Genomic DNA, 23,487 nt, shown 5'->3' on the forward strand with positions numbered 1-23,487 from the left:
TGCTGTTCTCCATCCCTACTGGACAGCACCTAATGGCAGTGGCACTAGATACACAGAGCAGTTGTAGTGAATGCATGTGTGTGCGCACGCGCGCACATACACACACAGAGTGTGGTGGTGAACACACTATCCCTGCCCTCCCTCATACAATTCGGTATTTGTCAAGCTTCATGGAAGAGCCTCACCAAAACATGAAGGAAAACACCTGTGGGATGCTAACATGCCTGGCCTTGTAGTATTGTAGAGAGAGATATTCGGGACATGTATTTGTGTGGGTAAACCAGGTGTGGGTAACCCTTTGAGTGTCTAGATCAGGGGTCAGCAAACTTTTTCAGCAGGGGGGCAGTCCACTGTCCCTCAGACCTTGTGGGAGGCCGGACTGTATTTTGGAAAAAAAGAAGGAATTTCTATGCCCCACAAATAACCCAAGGATGCATTTTAAATAAAAGGACACATTCTACTCATGTAAAAACATGCTGATTCCCAGACTGTCCGCGGGCCGGATTTAGAAGGTGATTAGGCCAGATCCGGCCCCCGGGCCTTAGTTTGCCTACCCATGGTCTAGATGTTGAACTACAAATCCCATCAGCCGCAACAAGCCTGGTCAATGGCTACGAATAATAAGAGCTGCGGCTCAGTGGCTCAAGGGCCAAAAATTCACCACACCCGGTGAAGGGAAAGAAGAGGGGTTATTTACAAGATCTGTTGATGCTGTGTGTTAGAAAATGGATTATTCTGTGTGGATGCAGTCTATTCCTTCATGACCTTTGCCTGGGACCTGTACTTGTGTGGAGAGATGTTGCAAAATGCTAGAGGTAGAAAGTAGGAACAGATGCTCCGAGCTCTCCCTTAAGGGAAGAACTTAGTTCTTTTGGCGTGTTATGGCCACTTAGAGCATTTTCTCCAGTGCCTAATCCCAGTTCAGTCCTCACAGTTCCTTTGAATTAAGAGGAGGGGCCACTAAGTGAACCAAAAAAAGGAGTGCTCCAGGTGATGTACACCTGGATCCCAACCCCATTTTTTTGTTTTAGAAGTTAAGCAGAGAAGTCAGCATTAAGGCCTTGAAAGGTGAGTGAGTCAGGCCAGCCACATCTGGCGTCTTCATGCCTGAAGCTTGCATTTTTCAATAAAAGCTTGTGGTATAGATCTGGCATTGCTCAATTCTTGAAAACTCAGGGAAGGTTTTACAACATTAACACACAAGGCGGCAGCATACATCCAAGGCTGTGCATTTAATGTGGTATAAAAGGGGCAGGGGGAAGAACAGAGTTGGATCCAGACTAAGCTAGTTATGCTTTAGTCCCAATGAAATCAAGTGGCAGGTTAGTTGTCCAACTTTGGTTTCAGTGGGGCGAAGTATGGATTAAACCCACATAATTTGCATAAATACAAAAGGCAGGCAGGAAATTGTTCGGGTCAAGATTGATGGATGTACTGGATGTGATGAGCCTGTCCTGCAGCTGGGGCTACACCAAAGGGCAAAGGAAACTGCATTTTACAGTCAGATACCTGATCCAACTAGCACAATAATCTACACTGATTAGCAGCAGTTCTCCAGGGTTGCAGGTAGGAGTATTTCACAGTCTTGCCTGGGGAATGAGCCTGGGATCTTCTGCAGTGCAGAGCAACTAGTGCAAGAGAACCCCAGCTGCCCACCCAAATACCCTTGGTATCTTCTAGAATGACACAGGTGAGATTTTACCTTGCCTGCCCAAGATGGTATGTTGTAGGAGGGAGAGTTGAATCTTGGGGATCTGGGTTCAAACCTCACTCCAGACATGGACTGATTCTATCCCTGTCGTATCTGTAAAAACGGACATGCATGAGGACTTAGTAGTACAAGAGTATGTGGAACACTTTGCCCAAAAAGTCTGGATCAGTCATCGCCAACCTGGTGCCCTCCAAGTGTTCTGGAATGCAATTCCTATCAGTCCCAACTCCCAGGGATGATGGGAATTGTAGTCCAAAACATCTGGTGGGCACCAGGTTGCTAAAACTGAAGGCTGGGTACACAAAGAAGATGGTGTTCACCTCTCAAACTGGACGCAACACTAATACCCCGGCAAAGCTGGAGAAATTAAGAGCCCAGTTGTTGTTTTTTTATAAAAATTTATTTATGAACATTATCTCTTGAGGGACAACAGTATCTCTGCGCTTCTCTCTGTACATGCAACTGTAGAAAATAACATCTGTATTCGCTTTGTCTCTTTCCGCAGGAAGTTGTACAGCTAAAGGACAGTTGTGTGGTGGCAGAACAGGGGCCTCGGCAGCACCAGCACCACCAAACAATATGTACACAAACTACATTGTAAAAAAAGAGTAAAGTACATTGTTACATTACAGACAACGCACCCCGCCGCTGTTTTAAACCCCACATTCTACGCAAGTCACACTAGTACAAATAGAAGGTTGTGAATTGACCTGTGAGAGTTATTTACATGTATATACACTGTCTGGTAGAAGCCTTTTAACAAGGAGGGGAATTTACACTGAAGTCCAAATCAACAGAGTGCATGTGTCGAAGGGTGTTATGCTCGTGCTAGTATCCTGGTCTTAAAATTGAGGATTTTAGAAAGCCTTTCCATTCACGGATATAAAAAATAATAATGGGGGGGGGGGAGAATGTCAGGGCCTACACTGTGACTCAGGGCTATATCCTTGTGTGGTTATAAAGGAAGTTTCTGAACAGGGCAGGCTAGCTAAACCAGCCATTCCTTTCCTTAGCCACCCTGGCTGTGAATGGAGAACAGTACAGTGCTTTTAAGTTGTTCCTGTGGAAACACAGGGTAAAAGCAACCGGCGTTTTTTCCAGGGCACAGAATGTTCACTCTCAAGGCTCTAAAGCGTTGGAACACAAACATTTACAGGCAATGTGTCTCTTGCACACAGACACCCACCATGAAGGACCCAAACAGTCCAGTAAGCAGCACAAAAGCAGTTTGCTAGGGTGAGAGCAAAGGAGCTAGAGGTAGGCATGAAAAACCTGTGTGTGAAGGATGGGCATATGGGAGCCAATCAGCAAGGGAGACATATGTGGCTGAGGTGGCATTGGCAGGGGATGCCATCTTTGGGAAGTCAAATCATTACGCCATCGATGTTAGAGGCTGCTCTCAAAGCCCCAGAATTCTGACCAATGGTGAGTGAGAAGGCCATTTGGAAGACCTCCTTGCTTAGGGTAAGGGAATCACTAGGTTAGCAAATGTCTTCCACAGCACCTGCCACAGCTACTGCCCTGCCTTTAAAGCAGCAACAAACAATTCAGAGGAGGCAACTGTCGTGATACTTTTAAAATATCATATGCACGTGAAAGTAAAATATAAAATAGTCTTCCTGGCCTGTTCTGTGTATAGGTTTTGGGTTTTACTTCTTTTTTTAAATGCCAAACTGGCATCTATCTGCTAGATGGTTTTTCCCTCCAAAAGGTTTAAAGGAAGATGGGTTCTCCTTCACTAAACTGTATTTCAAAAGGAACCTTCCCTGCTAAGGCATGATGTAGGACTGATGGCTTGTTAGCTGCCTGCCTCCCCCTTCCCTGCAGTCTTCTAAAATGGTTCACAGATTATCATGCTGCCACCCCACCCAATGACTCAAAGTAGAGAGAGAAGCAGTGCCAAAGGAACACCTGGCCTGATACAAATTATTTTTTAAAAAATTGGGAGGAGTGGGAGGAACTCCTACCAATGTGGGTCAGCCAAAGAAGAGGAGGGCAGACTGACCAGGCACTGAAGAGAATGGCTTTTAACATCAACAAGCACTTTGCTTCCTCTCACATAGTCACCAGGGGCTAGTGTCTGCACACCTAAGAATATGTAACAAGGACTGGGCATGATCAAGCAACCCACATTGCAACACTCTTGCTGCCTGCCTCAGCTAGGGGATTTACACTGATGGAAAACTGGGGAGCAATGGGTTCTCTTCAATCACAGAAGATGCAAAGAAGCAAGGTCTCTCAGAAAATGTCACACACCAGCCAGAAAGTGGGCCTAGAGCTCAACTTAGCTAAACCAAAAGACCAATGAAATGATGCTCTCTGCTAACACAGGAACCACACAATGCAAGGCATCCCCCCCCCCCCCCGCAACACAACATGCACTTTTCCTGAATGGTGAGGATTTAGGAACAAGACCTTAAGCTACAGAACCACAAATTCTTCAGCCTGCCTCCACAAAAATTTTCCTCTGGGGGAATATAAACTTTGCTTCTCTAAGCCATCCTCTTGCCCAGAATGTGATTGACTGGTGGCTACACATCTGGAAGGGGCTACATAGTGTGCCACAGATGCTCAACATGATTTTCTGCAACTGAGCCAAGGCAACATCAGAAGGCAACTATGGAATAGGAAACAACACAAGCCCACATAACACCTTCTGACGCAGTTCAGGAGAAGGGGGTGTATTTTTAGTTCTGTTAGCTCAACTCAGGAATACTCTGGCCTCATCTTGTGCTCCAAGGCAAGAGTGGCAGAGCCCAAACTATCAAACTGCAAACCACACTTCAGCCTGTTGACCACCAAATTAGCAAGCAATCCAGCAGGCCTACACTAACAATGGGGGAGCCACGTCAGGACAAGGAGAATGTCTGCACTGAACTTCCCTAATTTGAAGTTCTGGCATATTATCAGCAACTCGTACCCTGAGAAATGTTGGGCCAGAAACCTCTTCAGTGAAGAGGAAGAGATGTTGGGGCTTACAGGGCCCCCTGCTTTGCACGTTTGCCTTCTCAAACAGCATTTGTGGCTGGGGGCTGCTTCCAAGCACATCCGTCTGAAGCACCTGTGTCCTTTTGTCACAGCTTCAGGCTTTGGTTTGAGAAATGGCTTCAGCTGCTCTCTCTCCCTCTCATCCACTCCCCACCCTCCCCAGCCCACAGGGGCCCTGGTTCACTCCATCCTGTCATGAGGAGGCAGGACTCTCACAAGTCTGAATGCGCAAGGGCCTGCCTGAGATCTCATCCCTTTAGACCCTTCCAAGGCAACCCTGTTTAAATATGTTATGTAGCTGTAGATTCTGCACAGACAATGGGCACCGGGTCTTTGCTCAAAATTCAAAACTGGGAAGGAAAGAAACCGGATGAGCGTAAAAACATGAGCATTTGGCATGCTCTGCTCTTGCCTGTTTTGCAGGCCACCTGTTCCACAGGATCAACAAGGCCACATCCCTCACCCTTTTGGCCTCTGTATTGGTGTGTGTTGCTTTTCCCTTCCCTGGGGGTGAGCAGTGGGAAAGGGGTGGTGGTGGGAGGGTGCTACCTAGGGTGAACTATACATACAAAGGTAATTTTAATTAATTTATTTATTTCTTTACACATGACTGAAAGTGATGTTACAGTACATAAGTTATTTACAACTGTGCAGTAATGTGTTGCAAAATAAATTATCTAGAAGGCAGCAAAAGTACATTGTTAATGAATATAAAAACTGTACAGCTTTTATGGGATACAATTTATCTTTATACGAGTATTGGCTCTTGTAGTGTTTTATCTTTTTTTTTCAAGTTATGTTCTCAGAAAGAGAAACAAAATGCCCAAGATTAAAGGAAAAATATATATATTTATATATATTTATATATATATATATATAAACCATACGGATTTTACTCCATTTAAAAACTGAATTGCAAAGTCCTTGCTCTGCGCCACTTATTGTACAGGGTCAGGTGGCTGCTGCCTCCCCATGGTTTTGAAGGAGACCTGGAGCATGTCCTGGGTCTCGAGTCCAGTGGCCTGGCCCTTGTCTGTGCCACCTCCAGGGCCTGGCTGAGTGCTCTCTTCTTCTTTTCTTATCAACTTATTTTACTGTAGCCTGGATGCAAGAAGAAACCAAAGAACTCTCCCACCCCTCCCAAGAACCCACCTACCCCCACAGTTTTGCCCTGCAGTTTATCTGAGGAAAGATCCACCCACAGGCAAATGGGGGGGCGGGAGGAATCAAAGCGCTTGAAACAACTGCTGTGATTGTGAGTGTGTCAACGGCCCTGGTCACCTCCCTTCGCTGTTTGGCAGCCGATGAAGCACAGAGGGGGGGTGTCTCAGGGTTTCTCTTGCTCCCTGCTTCCATCGGTCTCTCTCCTTCCTCCCTCCAGTCTGGTAAGATGCTGCCGTGCGCAAGCTGCCTGCCTTCCGACACAGCAACCGGTATGAAAGGAGCTGCCTGCACCTCACCTTCCCCTGCTCCTGCTGCCTGGTGCGCAGGGAGACAGTGTGAAGAAAGTGCCATTGATTTTCTCATTGATTTTTTTTCCTGCTTCCTCCTTGTCTGACTTGGGATTCATCAGCAAGCGGTTGGGGTGTGTGTGAGCGCCTGCACCCATCCTCAGGGGGCACCCACCCATGCCAGTTTGCAGTGAGAATGTCTCCAGGCTTGGTACTGTCATGCCGGCAAGAGCACAAAGTCATCGTTCACGTCCACCATTGGCACGTAGAACGAGGGCACCTCGTTCACACAGAGTGATTTGTGCCCAGCAGGGTCCAGCTCCTGCACTTTCAGCTGCCACTCCATTCGCTGCACTGCATTTAAGGCCGCTGCTTCATGTTGCTGTCGCATCAACAGGCACGTCTGGACCAGAAAAGAAAACCAAACACAATTAGGTGGGGGTGGAGCATTTAAAATGATGATGTTAGCCTGGGAACAGCCCAGGACCAATAGAGCAGGGATAGCCAATCGAGGGCCCTCCAGATGATGTTGAACTACACCTCCCATCAGTCCCAGTCAAAATGTTCAAGGGTCAGGAATGGTGGGAGGTGTAGTCCAGCAACATACTGAGGGCACTATGTTGGCTATTCCTGTGGACTGTCCTCTTGATAGAGATCTTCTGGGGCCCCAATTTCTGTTTTTAGCTATCTGTTGTTGAAGATGTTTCCATCTCACTAGGGTTTGGGCATTTAATTATTCCGCTGTTAATTCCTGCTTTTCTGACTGCTACTTTTTACTGTTTTATTCATCAGTGTTTTGTTGTAAGTTGTGCTTTTCTATTGTTTCATTTTACTCTTGTAAAAGCAAAATGATAACCATAAATAGGATCCAAAGGCCAATGAGCTCATTTCAGAGAGAAACTAGGTCCTCAGATAGTAGCTGCTGTGTGAGGAGATTCTAAGCAGGCAATATGATCTCTCTTCTTGGGCCAATTAAGGATGAAATAAGGAAAGGGCCAGGCATAAGGCATTCAGTCAATTTTTAAAAGTAATACAGCAAGTTATTAAATTTTAATTGTTAATGCAAGTACTTATAAAAGATAGCAGGCAGCAAACATCAACTCAGAAGACACATACATTCTTCTCTCACACACAGAAGGGGATGTCTCATCACAGATGGTGCCTGCTGTGCTGAGTGTGTGCTTCCTCCAAAGACAAGGAAAGAATGCTGCTTTCTTCAAAACTATGAAGTATATATGCAGGTTTAATTTATTAGAATGTCTTTTTTAAATCGGGCAAGAGCCTTGACAAATTTTCAAGTTCTGAAGAAAGGGAGAAGGCAGCAAAAAGTAAGTGGCTGGTGATGGAGAACACACGCTTGGGTACAACTGGCTGAAAACATTTACATTACTGATAAATAGGCAATGAGGCATTAGCAAACCTGGGAAATGAACTAAAGAAAAGCAAATGTTTTTGAGTTTCATGAACAGACTGTTATCAGAAATGTAAACATTTTCAGTCACTTATAACCTAGTACGTTTTCTGTACATTTCAAAGTCTAATGGAAAAAGCAGCTGACTGTATGGGAGGGAATCAAAGGAGGAGTTGTGCCATTTGCAACTGGACCTGCTTTTTGCAATGCTTACTTGAAAGGCTGGGAGCAGGGAACATGAACTGTGGTGTACCCTCTCCCCCAGAATTGATACCGTTGGGGTTGTGCATGTCAGGCATCAAGAAAGAGTCCTCCTGACTCAGAGAAGGTGGACGATGAGCAGCTAAGCGAACTTGGCAACCCCAACAGAATAGTTTAAGGAAGAAGATAGGATGGGAACAGAGGAATTGACAGTGAAGAGCCAGCTGAAACACCGCCATATGAGAGAGGCATTTGGAGCAATGGGCCCTGTGAGCCTGCTCTGCAATGGAAACAAACACAATAAATAGGGGATGAGTATGCAGATGACACAACCTTGATGGCAGAAAGTGAGGAGGAATTAAAGAACCTTTTAATGAGGGTGAAAGAGGAGAGCGCAAAATATGGTCTGAAGCTCAACATCAAAAAAACGAAGATCATGGCCACTGGTCCCATCACCTCCTGGCAAATAGAAGGGGAAGAAATGGAGGCAGTGAGAGATTTTACTTTCTTGGGCTCCATGATCATTGCAGATGGTGACAGCAGCCACGAAATTAAAAGACGCCTGCTTCTTAGGAGAAGGGCAATGACAGGCCTAGATAGCATCTTGAGAAGTAGAGACGTCACCTTGACAACAAAGGTCCGTATAGTTAAAGCCATGGTTTTCCCAGTAGTGATGTATGGAAGTGAGAGCTGGACCATAAAGAAGGCTGATCGCCGAAGAATTGATGCTTTTGAATTATGGTGCCGGAGAAGACTCTTGAGAGTCCCATGGACTGCAAGAAGATCAAACGCATCCATTCTTAAGGAAATCAGCCCTGAGTGCTCACTGGAAGGACAGATCCTGAAGCTGAGGCTCCAGTACTTTGGCCACCTCATGAGAAGAGAAGACTCCCTGGAGAAGACACTGATGCTGGGAAAGATGGAGGGCACAAGGAGAAGGGGGCGACAGAGGACGAGATGGTTGGATAGTGTTTTCAAGGTTACCAGCATGAGTTTGACCAAACTGCGGGAGGTAGTGGAGGACAGAGGTGCCTGGCGTGCTCTGGTCCATGGGGTCACGAAGAGTCGGACACGACTAAACGACTAAACAACAATAACAACATGCTCAGTCTACCTGGAGTACGGCACAGTGAGATGTGGACTTATTGTAAGGTTAACCTCAAATGTTACCAGTCTTGGGAGTGGGAGTGATGCCGAGGCACAACCTCCAAACCATGAAATAGAGGCAAACCTCAAAAGATGTTGAAGAAAAAAGCATTCTGACTGTCAGATGTGAATCATAATGTATTTCAAGTGTACCCACTCTTCATCTGTGGCAATAATAGCTTCTTTATTTCTTGGATGAAAAGTATCTTTGCATTTTGGAACAGCACATGAAAGCTCTGCTTGGAAAATATGGAAACCTTGAGTGCATCATACTTTTTCCAACACGGAAGGGCCCAAAGGTTGTTACCACAGCTCCACAGGCTACTGGTCTGTTTCTGGGCACAATTCAAAGTGCTAGTTATGACCTATAAAGCTCTGAAAGGATTAGATCCAGGCTATTTGAAAGACCGTATTCTCCTATACAAACCTGCTGGGGCTCTGAGAAGCCCTTTTCTCAGTCTGCCTCCCTCATAGGCACACTTGGTGGGGATGTGGGAGAGAGCCTTCTTGGTGGCTGCATCCAGATTTTGGAACTCCTGTCCTGGAGCAGTTAGACTGGCTCCCTCCTTGTTGTCCTTCTGCTAGCAGGTAAAGACCTTTTTATTCCAACAGGCTTTTAGGAACTGACTGTTTTTAAGGAAAGCGCTGGTGCTGTTATGTTTTTATTGATGTTATTTGTATTTTTAATAAATCTTTTTATATATTGTCTTAATTCTATTTGTGTTTAATACTTAAATTTTCTAATTTTTTTTCCATTTTATCTGTAAGCTGCGTACAGTCCCAGTCAGGGTAAAATGTGGGATGTAAATAAATAAATAAATAAACACCTGAAGCTGCCTTAATTTTTTCCTGCATTGTTGGGGGTTGGACTAGATAAGCTTTTGGGTCCCTTCTAACTCCACAATTCTCTAATTCCAGCAGATGCCAGCTGGTTTGTGTCCAAGTTAACCATGCTCAAAACCCACAGCACCTTCAACTGGGAAGCATCAGATGCACTGTGGAGATGTTCTGTGATGACAATTATTATTGCCCCACCCCCACCCTTCTGGACAGATATCACTCCACATTTCAGGCAAGAGGGCCTACTTCCCAAGCAGGCAACAGCAAGTGGTAAGAACCAACTTGCTTCAGAAGAAGTCTCTATTTCCAACCCTCTCTACTAAAATGCAAGTGGGGGGGGGGTCCCCCATAGACCTGGTGCTGCCAATGCTTTGGCTTTACTGCTCACCTTCATCCGGTCATACTTGTCATCCACATCCTGTAACCACGAAATGAACTGACGAGCATTGAAACGATCTCTGACGGATTTGTTTTCATCTCCCTGAGACATAGAATGAAGGGGAGTTTAGGAGAGGCAAACACAGACCAAAATAAGTTCTGAGCTCGTTTTCTCTTCCCTCCCCCCCACCCCCGCGCTCTCTCGCACACAAATATGACTCACTACAGAAGAGTCTAAAGCATGCAGGTGAAGGGCCTTCTACTTTTGCAATATTTAAGGAGTACACCACACCATTCAGCTGGTCCTTTCAAAGAGGATCTCCCTTGGATCTTTCTGGGTTAATCAATGTGATGCCCTCCAGGTGTTTCTGGACTACAAATCCCATCATGCCTGACCAATCTGGGTGGGGTTTATGGGAGTTATAGTCCAACAATATCCAAAGGGCACCATATTGACTACCATTGTTTTAAACAAAACTTTCACCCCTCCAACCATGTGGCACCAAGCATCTTCCTTTCTTAGTGTATGTATTGGGAACTGCTGAGCTCTAAATCAGATGAAAAAGATCAATACGATGGAGAGCTAATAAATTTCCCTTATCCCGCCTAGTGCATGGGGACCGACGTCTGCAATGCAGCACTTGCTTCCCACTGAAATGACAGCTTTATGGCAAGCAAGCAAAGCAGCTGCAAAGCACGTGGCCAGTAGGAGGTGCTGGTGTCATTGCTCTGTTCAGCTGCAGCCACTTGTAAATTCTTTTCTTGCTGCAAAGCAACACAGGGTGCTCAAGTCTGACTCATTTACAGCTCCAGATCTTTGGTATTTGCTGGTACTAAAATTATTTTGGGGTTGGGAAGAAAATGCAGGTGGAGAACAGAGCTTCAGTTTCCACAATCCCAGAGTTGCCCAGCATTTCTTTTTTTAATGTAAAAGCTCTGAAGCAACATTATTAGCTTAATGAGAAGATGCCATAAGGAATTACAAAAGCAAACACCCTGTGGAAAATTTAGTGTTGCTCACCAGGAGATACCTGCTCGTGTTCTCTCTCTCTCTCTCTCTCTCTCTCTCTCTCTCTCTCTCTCTCTCTCTCTCTCACTCACACACACACACACACACTTTTGAATAATTATTCGATCCAGCCAAAGCTACAAAAAGTGCAGATTCTTTTGGGCACAGGCCCAATGCATGAGTGATGAAGTCAGAGCCACCTTGGTGAGAAAAGCGTCATCTCTGCCTCACCCACTCATTATCACCATCAGAAGACGGGCCCAGACCTGATTTTCCAGAGGCATGTTGTACACCTCCGAATCCAGAAGCATGGTGCATGCGCTGAAGGGCACTGCTTGATTGGCTATTGTCCTTGCTGCTCGGCAATGAACCCTCAATATCTCCTGTTCACATGACACAATCAGCTTCTCCTGGAGAGAGGAGGACAGAGTTACCAAGGAGCAAAAGGCACCCCTGCTCCTGAAGGGTAGTGGGGAGGCCTGCCCCCCAGCAGCCTTTGGACACCTAAGCATTTGCTGTTACCCGCTCAATGCTATGCTGGAGGCGCAGTTTGCCACGGACTGCTTCCTGCTGCTTGAATAGCTCCTTGAGGGGATCCGCCAACGATGGAGGGGGTGCAATCTGAAATGCAGAGAAAACAGAAAAAACGTCACAAAGCCGCAGCACCTTCAGCCACCACTTCTGTTTCCAATGAACAGATCTGTTCACATTCAAGCAGTGCCTGGAGCAGTCTTAAGTTTCCTGCTGCTGCAGTGAGGTCAAGACCCAGCCACAGGCATCCTTGCTCCAAACAGAGCTTTGTTTACGCAGCAGGACACAGCTGGGGCTAGAACTCTCATGTACTCTTCCTGTTCACCTTTCAGGCAGAGACATCCCCTCCTCCCAAATACACCAAATGTCTGGCTGTTTATGCTGTGGAGTAGAAAGCAGGGAAGCGGCAGCTCTTTGAACCAGTCTAACAAGATGCAGCTTGGAGTGTGATTGCCATCTCGCTCCTGCAGCAGACAACATATTCAGCAATTTACACCCTGCTCTTGCATGCAGGAGAATCGCCAGGCTCCCCTGAGGGTTCAGTCCGGATGCTGTTTTTTTCTGATACTCTAACCAAGAGGCTGTTAATCATTTATGTGGCTTTGGAGTACACACTTTCCAATCCATACTTAATTTATCTCCATACAGCCCCCCTCCCGCCCTTGATCCCCTTTACACTAGCATCTCCCAAAGTTAATATATAGTCTCTCTAAGGAGGCACAGAGAGCAGTTCTGATAGTTTGCCACCAACAGCCTGCTTAAAATCAATAGCCAACTCGCATGGGGTCTCTTGTTGCAACTGCTTCTTTAACTCTGAAGACTTGGACAATAATTTTCTTGGCTTTGGGATGCCAACTTTTGTTAACCCCTGTGCTACACAATAAGAGGTGAGAGAGGAGAGGTTCTTTTCCCCCGCATCTTGTAGCTGTCCCCCCCACAAAGGGGCCCCTCTCCATGCTGATTTTGCAAAGAACAGAAAACAGTGAGCTGAAAACTGACTGCTGCATGGTAAAGCAAGGAGCAAATGCTGCCGCCCACTCACCAGCTGATTGTGATGCTTTCCACAAGCACACTTGTAAGGAATTCAGCTCTACTCTGCACGTCGTAGTTCAGTATTTGTCTATTAGCTTCCACAGGGTATACAGGCCAACACAGCACTGAGGCCTGAGTTCAGCTCCTTTAGAGCCTAGGAGTCCATTCCTTCCCAACAGATGCTTTTGTACCTGCACATTCCCCTTGTTGCAGAGCATAAGGAATGTGCTAAGAGGCTGCAGAATGCCAAGTTGGAAGCAAAGCACCTACAACATTGTTAGCACCAAAGTTTATGTCCCTCTTTCAGACAGGTCAGCTGATAAGCAGAACCTACTACTGTGAGCTTTGTTCCATCTATTGCTTTAATTTCCTCCTTCTTGTACTCAGATAAATAGGAAAGGTCCTTGCCACTGACACTGTCCATGGGTTTATCTGCCACAGCACTGTCCACACTGGCAGTGGTGGCTCACTAGGGTTTCAGACAGGGTTTAAGAGGCGGGGATTGAACCTAAGACCGTTTTGCATGGGCAGCATGTGCTCTACCTGGGTAGTGATGTTTCTTTTAAGTATTAAAAAATAATAATCCAGTTCACACGGTTCTCAATAAAGGGCTGATTCAAATAGGATCACAGGAAGCTGCTGTCAAGAAAGAGAATGGTGGGGCAGATTGGGGCCTAAGTCAATCAAATGCAAAAGGGTATTTAAGATGGCTATCTGAGCAACTGTCTCTGGATAGCATTGGGGAGAAAGACTTAAGAAGCTGAGCTGCTCTGCAGCTGAGTTCCCTTCCCACCATCAGGGATGCAGACGAGAGTTTCTATGAAACGGACTATCCTCACTGCTTACTTGTAAGTCGATCAGAACAACTATAGTTTAGTGAATAGGTTATGGTTGGTCCAGTTTCAGAGCCACAGTGCTCTGGTTTATTTTGTATACTGCCTTGACCTTTTGCCTGCTTTTTTATTTTTAGTAGAGTTTCATAATTTGACCAATCTGACCACTGAAGTAAGTGTGTGTGAAACTTCAAGCTTAGGATCAGAGTTGTAAGAGATGAGCACACTCTTCTGAGGTCTGGGAGAAACTTGGGGACTGTGGGCTGCCTTTACATTCTGAGTAGCTTATAAGGAGACTGTCTGGAAAACATAAGGTGTGTGGGTCTCAGCGTTCCTGGGTTTCAGGAAGTTTAGAGGGTCTGCCAGAGAAACGAGAAGGAGGTTTAACTGAAGAATATTGTCATCTTTCTATGCTCCTCCCAATGGAAAAATGCAGATGGGGACAGATATACCCCTGCTTTAAGTCATTTACATACTGTCTTCTCTTGTATATTATTTACTACAAAGCTCGATGACTAAGCTCTTTAGCGACGAAACGTCTGATTACTGTAAAGCACTGAACCACAGGTATCTCACAAGTGGACTTTTTATTACTGGGTTTGCAATGGTTCAAAATAACATCTATTTTGGAACAAGAAGAAATGAGCACTGAACCACTGATATATTACAAGTGAACTCTTTATTTACTGTGCTTGCAATTATTTAAGATAAAACCTACTTGGGAAAGAAACTACTTTTGCTATTTTTATGGATGTTTGTTGTTTGTTTACGGATAGTTGCCTTGGTGATATTATCTTGTGTCAATTGCAGTAGTCATTGCATCACCACCCTGTTCATTGTTTTATTGTTAGAGAAATGAGTAAGCAGATTTGATCTTGGACTACAAAAGCCCTACTTTCCCCAGCAATTTGTGTGTGTAGACTGGACCAAGGAGTGCTGGGTGCACTGGCTCATCCCAGGTCTCCTCCTATCTGGGCGGCAAAAGTAAGTGGGAGGGTAGTGTAAAACCTACTGGCATCACTGCAGGGTTGTTGTCTTGCAACTGGACAGGTAAAGGGCTTCTCCACAGCTGCTAACTCACGTCTTGTTTACACAAACAGAAGGCAGCTGCTTTCCAGGTTTTCAGGCAGGGGCCTTTCCCAGTGCTACCTGAACCTGGAATCTTGTACACACAAAGCAGGTGCTCCACTGCTGAGCTTTCTGAGTTTTTCCTTCCTATATACTCAAACAAAGACATGCAGAACTTGCATATGTCTGTGCTTAATTGCAGATCTGCTTTCAATGTCTAGAATGCCTGATTTGGGATTTAGTGAATTTTAATTCACATCCATTGGTCTGCACACACCACAAACAGCAGCTGGTCCACCAGTGCCCAGGGATGTGTGATGGTGGCTCCTTCCTCATATGAAGTGGCAGCAGATCCGAGTGCACTAGCACTGATTTGGGGGCCTCTGCCAAGGTAACAGAGTTCAGGTATACCTTCCCCAGGGCTACAGCATGCACTTGTGATGCAGGAAGGGTAGATATTGCTGGTGGGATTGGATTTTTCCATGCTAGCATGGTTTATAAAGACAGCGGTGTAAGGTTACTCACCACTGGAATGTGCAGCTTGCTCAAAGGTTTGCCATCCAGCAGGTATGAGCCTGTGTAGGTGACATACTCAGCGTAACACTGGGGTGCCTGGGGAGTGATGTAGCAGAGAATTTTCCGCTTCTCCTCAATTTTCTTCCTGATCTGTAGGTACTCAAAATAGGGATTGGACCTGTCGCTGTGGTAAGGTTCAATGTCTTCCAACTTGATGGCATCAACAATTGCAGCCAGTGTCTGCTGGATCATTTCCCGTGTTTGCTGGGTGGAGGTGTTGATTTGCTGCTGCAGCTGCTGATTGGAGCGCTGGAACCTGCGCTTCCGCGGATGTTGTGCCTGGGCATCTTCCTCCTCTGAGACACGCCCTTTTGCTCGTGTTGAAGGGGCAGAAGCAGGGGGGAACTCTTTTTCAGAAGTAGTAGTAGTAGTTGTTGTAGTAGTAGTAGTAGCAGTAGCAGTAGCAGTAGTAGCAGCAGCAGCATTCTGTTTGTTTTGATTGGCAAGCATCTGGGCTCGGTTTCTGGTGATCCGTTGTGGGATTTCTTCGATTTTGGGGGGCTTTGGGGTTTCAGGGACTGGTTTGGGTGGTGGCTCTGTAGATTCTAACTGGGTACTCCCTTGCAGCACCTCTGTCTGAGAGGAAGGGATCTGGCTGTTGCTTCCGGGTACCACTACGTCTTGAACATCAGTGCTCTCAGTTCTGATTGCTTGGCTCAAACTAACTTGAGAACCACTGTCTGATGCAAGAGTAGCTGAGGAGAGTTCTTCACAATTGGTTTCCTCCTCCTTGGTCTCTGACTGAGCAAGATCTGCTGGTGTCACCTCCTGAATATTCTGGGGAGCCTCCACTTCTTCTATATTTTTCTGTTCTGGGGCACTTGATGCTTCTGACACAACTTCTAGTGAAATCTCATTGGCCTTTTGCTCATCAGCTTGTAGATCTGGCTCCTCAGGAAGGATGCTCTTTTGGTTAAGAGTTAGATCATCCTGCTTGTTTGTAGCCCCCAAAGACACCCCAACATCCACAAAGTCTGCACTGGTGGTTTCCTGATCTGCCGCATGAGTGTTTTCAGCTGACTCTGCCAATTCTTCCTCTGGAACATCTTTTGATTGAAGTGGCAATCCTGGTAAAGAGAAAGGACCCAGGTCTAAGTCATCCTCTGAATTTGGAAATGGATCAGGCCATGCAGCTTGTTCCTCAGGATTTACAGGGGCAATGGTGCTCTCTTCCGAGTTTTCCAGAGCATTAACAGCCTCCACTTTCGATTCTGCTGGCATGCTAGCTGGCTGCAAAGGTGTGTCAGATGCTTCCTCTGGAACAGGCTTACTACCACTAATAAAGAAAGTGTCTAATCTAGCAGGGGAATCTGCATATGAAGCCTGCTGTTCTGCAGTCACCATTTCTGTTGGAACTGCTTCTTCAGCATCTTCCTTTGCTGTATCAAGCCTTGATTCAGTCACCGAGAGAGAGTATGAAACGGGGGAACTGGGATGTAGGGAATCTGCAGAAATGAAGGGCACAGGTGTGGGATGTGGGATGTCTGGAGAACAGAAAGGCTTTGGGGAATCAGGACCCTGTTGGGGAGATTTAATGAGCAGCTCTGATCCCACTGTCCAGCTGACAGCATGATCAGAAGGATTGCCAATCAAACTCTGAGGCACAGGAGGATCCAGATTTCTTGTTGAAGTGGTCTCCCACTCAGTACTATTCTGTTCCGGAATGCTAGAGCCAAACTCATTGTCTTCAATTGGTGGTAAAAAGCTGGACTCTGGGGGCATAATGGAAGCAGTTGCTTGTTGCTCTTCTGTGGCATCCAAAGGCAGGCCAAGATCTGGAGGGAGAGCACTTTCAACAGAAGGGGCAAGCAGTTCATCTCTATGAGAAGGGGAAGATTTGGCTTGCAATCCAGAAAATACACTTTCAGGGGACTGAACAACATTGCCCACAGTTCCTGGTGCACAATGCAATGCCTCTGCTTTAGGGGATGGGACTCCATAGTCTGGTGAATAATATTCTGGGGACAAACATGGGAACTTTTCTATGGGAATGGAGGGGAGAGATACTTTCTCCTCCATCAAGTGCTGAACTGGAGAATCATAATTAGAAGTGGCTGGGACACTTTGCTGCCTGAAAAATTTGTCCCCAACATTGAACTCTTCCTCTGCTGCTCTTCTGATATCTACAGACATTGAACGGTGAAGATTTGTGGAGGGGATAGTCCTTGTTGGGGTCTGACTTGGGTTCTCCGGGAATCCACTTGAAGAGTTGGAATATCTGTCAAAGAAAGATGGAGAACAAGCGTTCATGGACATGGTGGATATGGGCAATGAATGCTGAGAGTCAGCACAGTCAAACATCAGATCTGTGTAATCTTCATTGCTGCAAGATGGAGTCCTTGGTGTCTGCATCACCTCTTCATAGCTTGGGCAAGAAACAACAGATGCTGGTGTTGGAACCCCTGTTGGCCGGTTCTGATCTGGCCTTGGAGACGCAGGTAGGATTTCCTTCATTTGGGGGCCGGCTATCCAATCCTTGGAATCCACCCCAACAACAGGTTGGTTCTTGTTATCTGGGGATACTACTGGAGCCAGTGGGCCTAGATCTTTGAGTTTCTTGTCCTTTAACTGAGTGTCAGGCGCTAGTGGTTTCTTTGTAGTCAAATCCAGACTCCTTTTGCGCATATCCTCATTGGCCTTGACTTTGTCTTTTAATTTGGGGTCTCCAGATCTATGCCTCATCTTCTCCATTTGTTTCATTCTCTCTTTGTGTCTCTTGTGGCGCTCTTCAATCTCAAGATCTTTTTGGCTCAACATCCTCTCAAAGCTGGTCATCATTAGGTCACCATCTCCCAAAAGCTTTTCCCTGGGTCTGATGTCCTTCTTGGTGCCTTCTTTGGGTAAGGTTATTTTATCATTCCCGTTGCTCATTTTAAGACACTCTGATTTGTCCTTTTCTTGATTTTCCTTGAGTCGTTCCTTTACTTTGAGGTCATTAAATTTGGGTGTTTCCTCTTTTGATTTGTCTTTAACAGTGATCACTTGAGAGCTATCCTTGTCTTTGGCAGACTTCTGCTCCTCCTTGTGGTGCCTAAAGAAACCATCAGTGTGTTTGTCTCTGTGCTTCTCTCTCTCCTCTTTCCACTTTTCTTTATGCCTGTCCCTCTTCTTCTTCTCTTTGGTTGTGCTGACTGTGCTGGAGCTGTACGCTTTGTCTTTCTCTGCCTTCTTTGGAAGTTCTCTTTCAGCATCATTCTTTTCCTTTTTTTCAGTAAACAAATACTCCATGTTTTTGTCCAGTTCCTCTTCAGCCTCTGTTTTTGTTCCATAAGAAATACTAATGCCTTCTCCATCCATGGCAAAGTCCTTCTCATACTGAGTAGAATCTTTCCTGTTGCTGGAGTCTTTAAACTCATCTGTTTTATCTTTCTTTTCAGCTTTCTCTTTCTTTGCTTTTTCCTTTTCATGGCTTTTTTTTGACGAGGATGAAGAATGCCTGTGCCTCTCTTTCTCCTTGAGTTTATCTGGAAGGCAAGGCAAAGGCAGAGACTCCTTAAATTTCTCTTCGTTGGCATCTGCAAGTGAAAGGTTGGAAGACTCAAAGATATTGGTGAGTACGGGGTCTTGCCCTCTGTCTGTGAAGCTATCAGAAGAAATCTCACTGATTTTATCATTGGAGTCATCTCTGTATTCATTGAGGGCTTCTTCCTCCAGTTTCTCCAGCAAGCTCTTTTCTGCTTCTCCGCTTTTCGAAGACCGTTTCTCCTTAGTATACTCTTTATCTAGCTTTTCCTTGTGCCTGTTTTTAACCTTCTCTTCCCCAGCATGTTTCTTTTCCACCTTTTCAGGGAATTTCTGCTTTGCCTTCCTTTCTTGGGCTGAGTCCACTGAGCTTCTCTCCTTCCTGTCTTTATACTTCTCTGCTGAGTCTTTGTCCTTCTTCTCTTTGTGTTTTTCAAAGGAGCTTTTCTCTTTTTTCTCCTTTCCACCCTCTGGTAACCCTTTGTCCTTCTTCTTCTCTTTTGACTCTTTGTCTTTCTGTTTCTCAGTGGAATGCTGCCGATCAGAGGAGTATTTCCTGTGCTTGTCAGGGACATAAAGGTCTCTCTCAGCTACCATGCTATCGTCTTTGTCTTGCATGCTATCCATACGATGCATTTCGCTCCCAAGGCCCTCTCCAAGTTTGAACCCACTTAGGCTGTAATCATCCTTCTCATCTTCACTTTCATCTGTGAAGATATCTAAGATGTTATACCATGTCCTCTCCCGGCCTTTTTTCTCATCCCTCCTCTCGTGGAAATCCTCTCTATCTCCAGAAAAGTTCTTCTCTTTCTTCTCTTTTACTTGGTCTAGTGAACCCTTTCTCTCTTTATCTTTATTGTGGGGATCTTTATATTTCTCCTTTGTATCTTTCTTCTCTTTAAAACCTTTATCTAATTCTTTGTCCTTCTGGGTTTTTTCCGGCAAAGCTTTCTCATTTCTCTCTTTGTCCTCTACTTTGAATTTCTCCTTGTACTTTTCTGTTTTTAATTTCTCTTTCTTGTCCTTCTCTGGCACATCTTTCTTCTCTTTTCCTGAATGATGCCTATCCCAGTTCTCCACATTTTTCCCACTAAATTCGGGTTCGGATTTTTCTTTGAAGAATGTTTCACAGCCATAGTCTTTAAATTCATCTCTGTAGGATTCTTCTTGTTTTATTTTAACTTCTTTTCTATCTTTAGAGCTATCGGGCAAATCTCTTCTCTCTCTGTTAATTTCACTAGCCTCCTTTTCTTTTCTCTCTTTAAAGCTTTCAGCAGAATCCTTTCTTTTCTTTTCAGGCAGATAACTAGAAATACTTTTATGCTTTTCAACTTGGTCCTTTTTCTTCTCAGAGTTCCGCTCAACATATTCCCTCTCTTTCTTTTTTAGAAAAGTGTCTTTTTCATTACGTTTCTCGCTGTACTCCCTCTTATCTTTTGCTTTACTATCCCGCTTCTTGTCTTTTATCTCCTCCTTCACCGTTTCTATGATGAGTTTTGTCACAGTGTCATTTTGAATTTCCCTGTAGTCTGCCACTGGTGAATCCCAGCTATCCTCTCCTTTGAAATCAAAAGAAGAATCTGATGACAAATCTGAAAACCACCGATCTTGCTGATCATCAGAGAGGCTGAACTTTGTGTCCTCACTTTCTAAAAACTGGTTTTTATTACTAAACTCTTCAAAGTTGGGCTCCTCCCTGTAACCTTTGTCTTTTTTACATCTCTCTTTCTCCTCTTTCAGGGCCTTCTCCTTCTCTGGTTTTACTGGTTTTTCCTCCTTCAGTTCATTTTTCTTATCAGTCTTGAACTGCTTGTCCTTAGATTTTTTCTTTCGCTCTTCCTTATGTATTCGAGGTTTTTCCTCTTTAGGAGATTTCTCCTTTATGGGCTTCTCTTTTTCCAATCTGCTGTTCTTTTCTTCTCTGAAAGTTTTACTGAGATCTTTACTTGCCTCCTTGGCTTTTTTCAAGGATTTCTCCTCTTTGGAGGTTTTTCCAGCATCGTCTTTAAACAGCCACTCCTTCTCCTCAGATTTAGTTTTCTGAAATTTGTCTTCCTTCTTGAAGTGCTCCCTCTCATGCTTAAGCACTTTGAGCTTGTTCTCAACAGGGCATTCAGTCTCCACAATCAAAGCCTTATCGGTCTTCTGCTTAGAGTCCTCATAGTCAAAAGAAAAGGCTTTGATTATTTTAATGTCTTGGGTGGCAGGACACTGGCCTCTCTCTTTGTTTTTGTGTTTGTGTTTTGTTTTATGCTTTTTTACAACTTTCCCCTCCTTGTCTCGCTTTGGAATAGCTCCATCAACACTGGCATGGAATGAATTTTTCTTCTCCACAATCACAGCAGCTCCATGTTGGGCACGCTTCTTGGGCTCCTGCTTCTTCCTCACGGGCTTCAATGATTCCAGGCTTGAGTCCTCAGACGTGTAATCAGACTCACTGGTCAGCCTCGTCCTTGTTGAATCCGATAAAGAACTGACATCTGACCAGGCTGGAGAAGAGACTGTTTTCCAGTTGTCTGTCCTCCAGTGCTTGGAGTGTTGTTCTGCAAGGGTAGCATTATGCTTCTGAGACCCCAAACTCCCATGGGAAGAGGCAGAAGAAGCAGAAAGGGAATTAAACAAGGATGACTCCTTTAACACCAATCTGGAGTCCTTTACACAGGTAGCACTTTGTACAGAGTCTCTGTCATCCTCCTCACTCTCCAGGTTTTCACTCTCTGATTCAGAGGAACAAAACTTGTCATTTTTTTTGCCAAACCGAACCTCTTTGCCCTTTGCTTCCTTCTTGCGCTTCTTCTTCACTTTGCTTTTCTCTTTCTGCTGTTTGGCATTAGAAGGTTCTCGAGCCTTGCTGCTGGGGAGGATAGAATGGGTTGTCAGCCGCAGCTTTTCCCCAGTCCCCACAGGCAGGCTGGTCTCCTCTTCATCAGATGTGTCTGAAAGGATACGATGGGATGCTTTCTTTGGTGTGATTGTGCTGTTTTTAGTATAAGTTTTTACTTCCATCTTGGGGATGGAAATAAAACTATTTGCTTTAGTCTCTTTCCTGTAATCCTTTTTCAGAAGATGTTTATCATCAACTGGTGGGACCCTGTCCTGCTCATCATCCTCATCAAACTCATATTCATCCTTCACGGGTGTGACAGCTTTGGGAGGCTCCTGGTTCTTGGCCTTGTGTTTCAGGCCCTTCTCAAACTCAGAGTCTGTGTTGTTGCCATCAATGGAACTGGATGGTGCAAACGAAGGAGCATCTTCCTCTTCTGAGCTCTCTGAAAAAACAAGAGCACAAATAAAGAGTAAGGTACGACACCTACTTTCACCTGGAGCTGGAGCATCATTCTCCACAGAAACCTGCTCACAATACCTGAACAGACAATCTATCTTCCATGTGCAAAGCATAGCTGTGGCTGCTTTACCTACTCGGTGGTCTGCTGGGTCCTCTGGAATAAAAGGCCAAAGCTGCGCAGGGGAGTCAATGACAGGAATCCATTTGGAGCATCTGGGCAGAAAGGGTGCAAATCCAATAAGAGCGATTGCTGGGTGTAATATCCATTTGTTTCAAAGGGGACTGCTTCCATAAGTTGCAGCACAGCCAGACATCTGCAGTGCCAATTTATTATCAGGCAAATGGTGCATCCATTCCCCTCATCTCAGGTGCTGCCTTTTTTTAAAAAACACAGGAGCACTGGTCATGCTCAGCCCCATCCCTACCACATCCAACTGTTTCACCCTCATACAGGCCTCAAAGCTACTACACAGTATTTATATAGTGCTTTAAGGGGATTTGGTGTGCACTCCACCACTAACTGTTACAATGCCCCTATAAGGAAGGCCAGCTGTTTTCCTTCTGCTACAGATGAAGGGATGACACTAGGATAAACAGTGATTTGTGTAAGGGCATAAGTCCAAGGTGAAGGTGAGATCTGAATGAAGTATTTACACCTCACACTCTTGGCTAATCAGCACTTCTTTGCACAGATTCCCCATCACTCTGCAAAAACTTCCTCTTATTGCATTTTCTCAAAGGCTCACCTCTTCATCCCTACGCAAAAAAGTACAACTCTACCTTTTACAAGCTTTTACTTGCAAAGCAATGCTGGACACAAGTCCTTTCTGCATCTCTCTTTGCCAAGCAAATTTCTTAAAAATCCCATCCCTGCTGAGCTTCAAAACCACCTGCACAATGCATCATTATGTTACAGCATAGAACATGTGGCTTGGGGAGGAGGCAGCGAATAGGCATCATAGAGCATCTTATAGCTGAGGCTTGTTATAGGCAGAAGAGAGGGTACCAGCTGAGTGAGGATGCTAAATGTGGGTATCTTATTCCATTCATGATACACACTTAGTCTTCCTGACCCCACTTATTATATGCATTAACTGTGCTACTTCTGGATATGTCACACTGCAAAGTTGTCTGGCAAAGTATCAAATGGCCTGCTTCTGTCTTTTCATGTGATGTTTGGGAGGCCTTGACTCTACTACAGGCAATGGTGAGAGGCAAATTGATTGCTTAACCTCACAAATAAATTCTAGTGAAAGCAAAATAGCAAAATACTAAAATCTGATCTTCCTCAGGATCACGAGAAAGTGATGGTAAGTAATGCCATCACATTCAGCCTCTGCTCTACCAACCTTAGGATGTAGAACAGCAAAGCATTCAGTTCCACATTAACCTGGAGCATTTCCTGGAGTCTTTGTTAGGGAGCTGCCTAGTCTTTGATTTCCAATGATGGGCTGTTGCAAGGATGCAACAATAAAGAACAATATGCAAATCTCAAGGGAGCAGAGGTCATTATTAAAGGCCCTGAAGGCACTAAGCAAAAGGTTTCAGGGTGTGCTCCTGGCAC

At 45.1% G+C, this 23,487-nt stretch overlaps 1 protein-coding gene and 1 long non-coding RNA gene across 6 annotated transcripts in view; both read right to left on the reverse strand.

Moving 5' to 3' along the window:
• Positions 1-5,273: 5,273 nt before the first annotated feature.
• ANKRD11 (ankyrin repeat domain containing 11) overlaps positions 5,274-23,487 on the reverse strand; it is a 190,363-nt gene continuing 172,149 nt past the window's right edge. For 3 of the 5 annotated variants that reach the window (XM_053400020.1, XM_053400017.1, XM_053400018.1), the window contains exons 9-13: positions 15,125-21,906; positions 11,658-11,756; positions 11,381-11,545; positions 10,137-10,229; positions 5,274-6,553 (exon numbers count right to left, since the gene is read on the reverse strand). In XM_053400020.1, coding sequence (XP_053255995.1) covers positions 6,368-6,553; positions 10,137-10,229; positions 11,381-11,545; positions 11,658-11,756; positions 15,125-21,906 — 7,325 coding nt within the window. In that variant the 3' untranslated portion in view covers positions 5,274-6,367. The remainder of the gene's footprint in view (positions 6,554-10,136; positions 10,230-11,380; positions 11,546-11,657; positions 11,757-15,124; positions 21,907-23,487) is intronic. The other 2 variants (XM_053400022.1, XM_053400019.1) reach the window with 1 other exon arrangement.
• Positions 13,683-14,478, reverse strand: LOC128419389 (uncharacterized). The gene is made up of 2 exons (XR_008331843.1): positions 14,208-14,478; positions 13,683-14,114 (listed from the first exon to the last, which is right to left on the reverse strand). It is a non-coding gene; the product is annotated as an uncharacterized LOC128419389 (long non-coding RNA).

The sequence above is a fragment of the Podarcis raffonei genome, chromosome 8 (genome assembly GCF_027172205.1).
Source record: "Podarcis raffonei isolate rPodRaf1 chromosome 8, rPodRaf1.pri, whole genome shotgun sequence".
Classification (NCBI taxonomy): domain Eukaryota; kingdom Metazoa; phylum Chordata; class Lepidosauria; order Squamata; family Lacertidae; genus Podarcis; species Podarcis raffonei.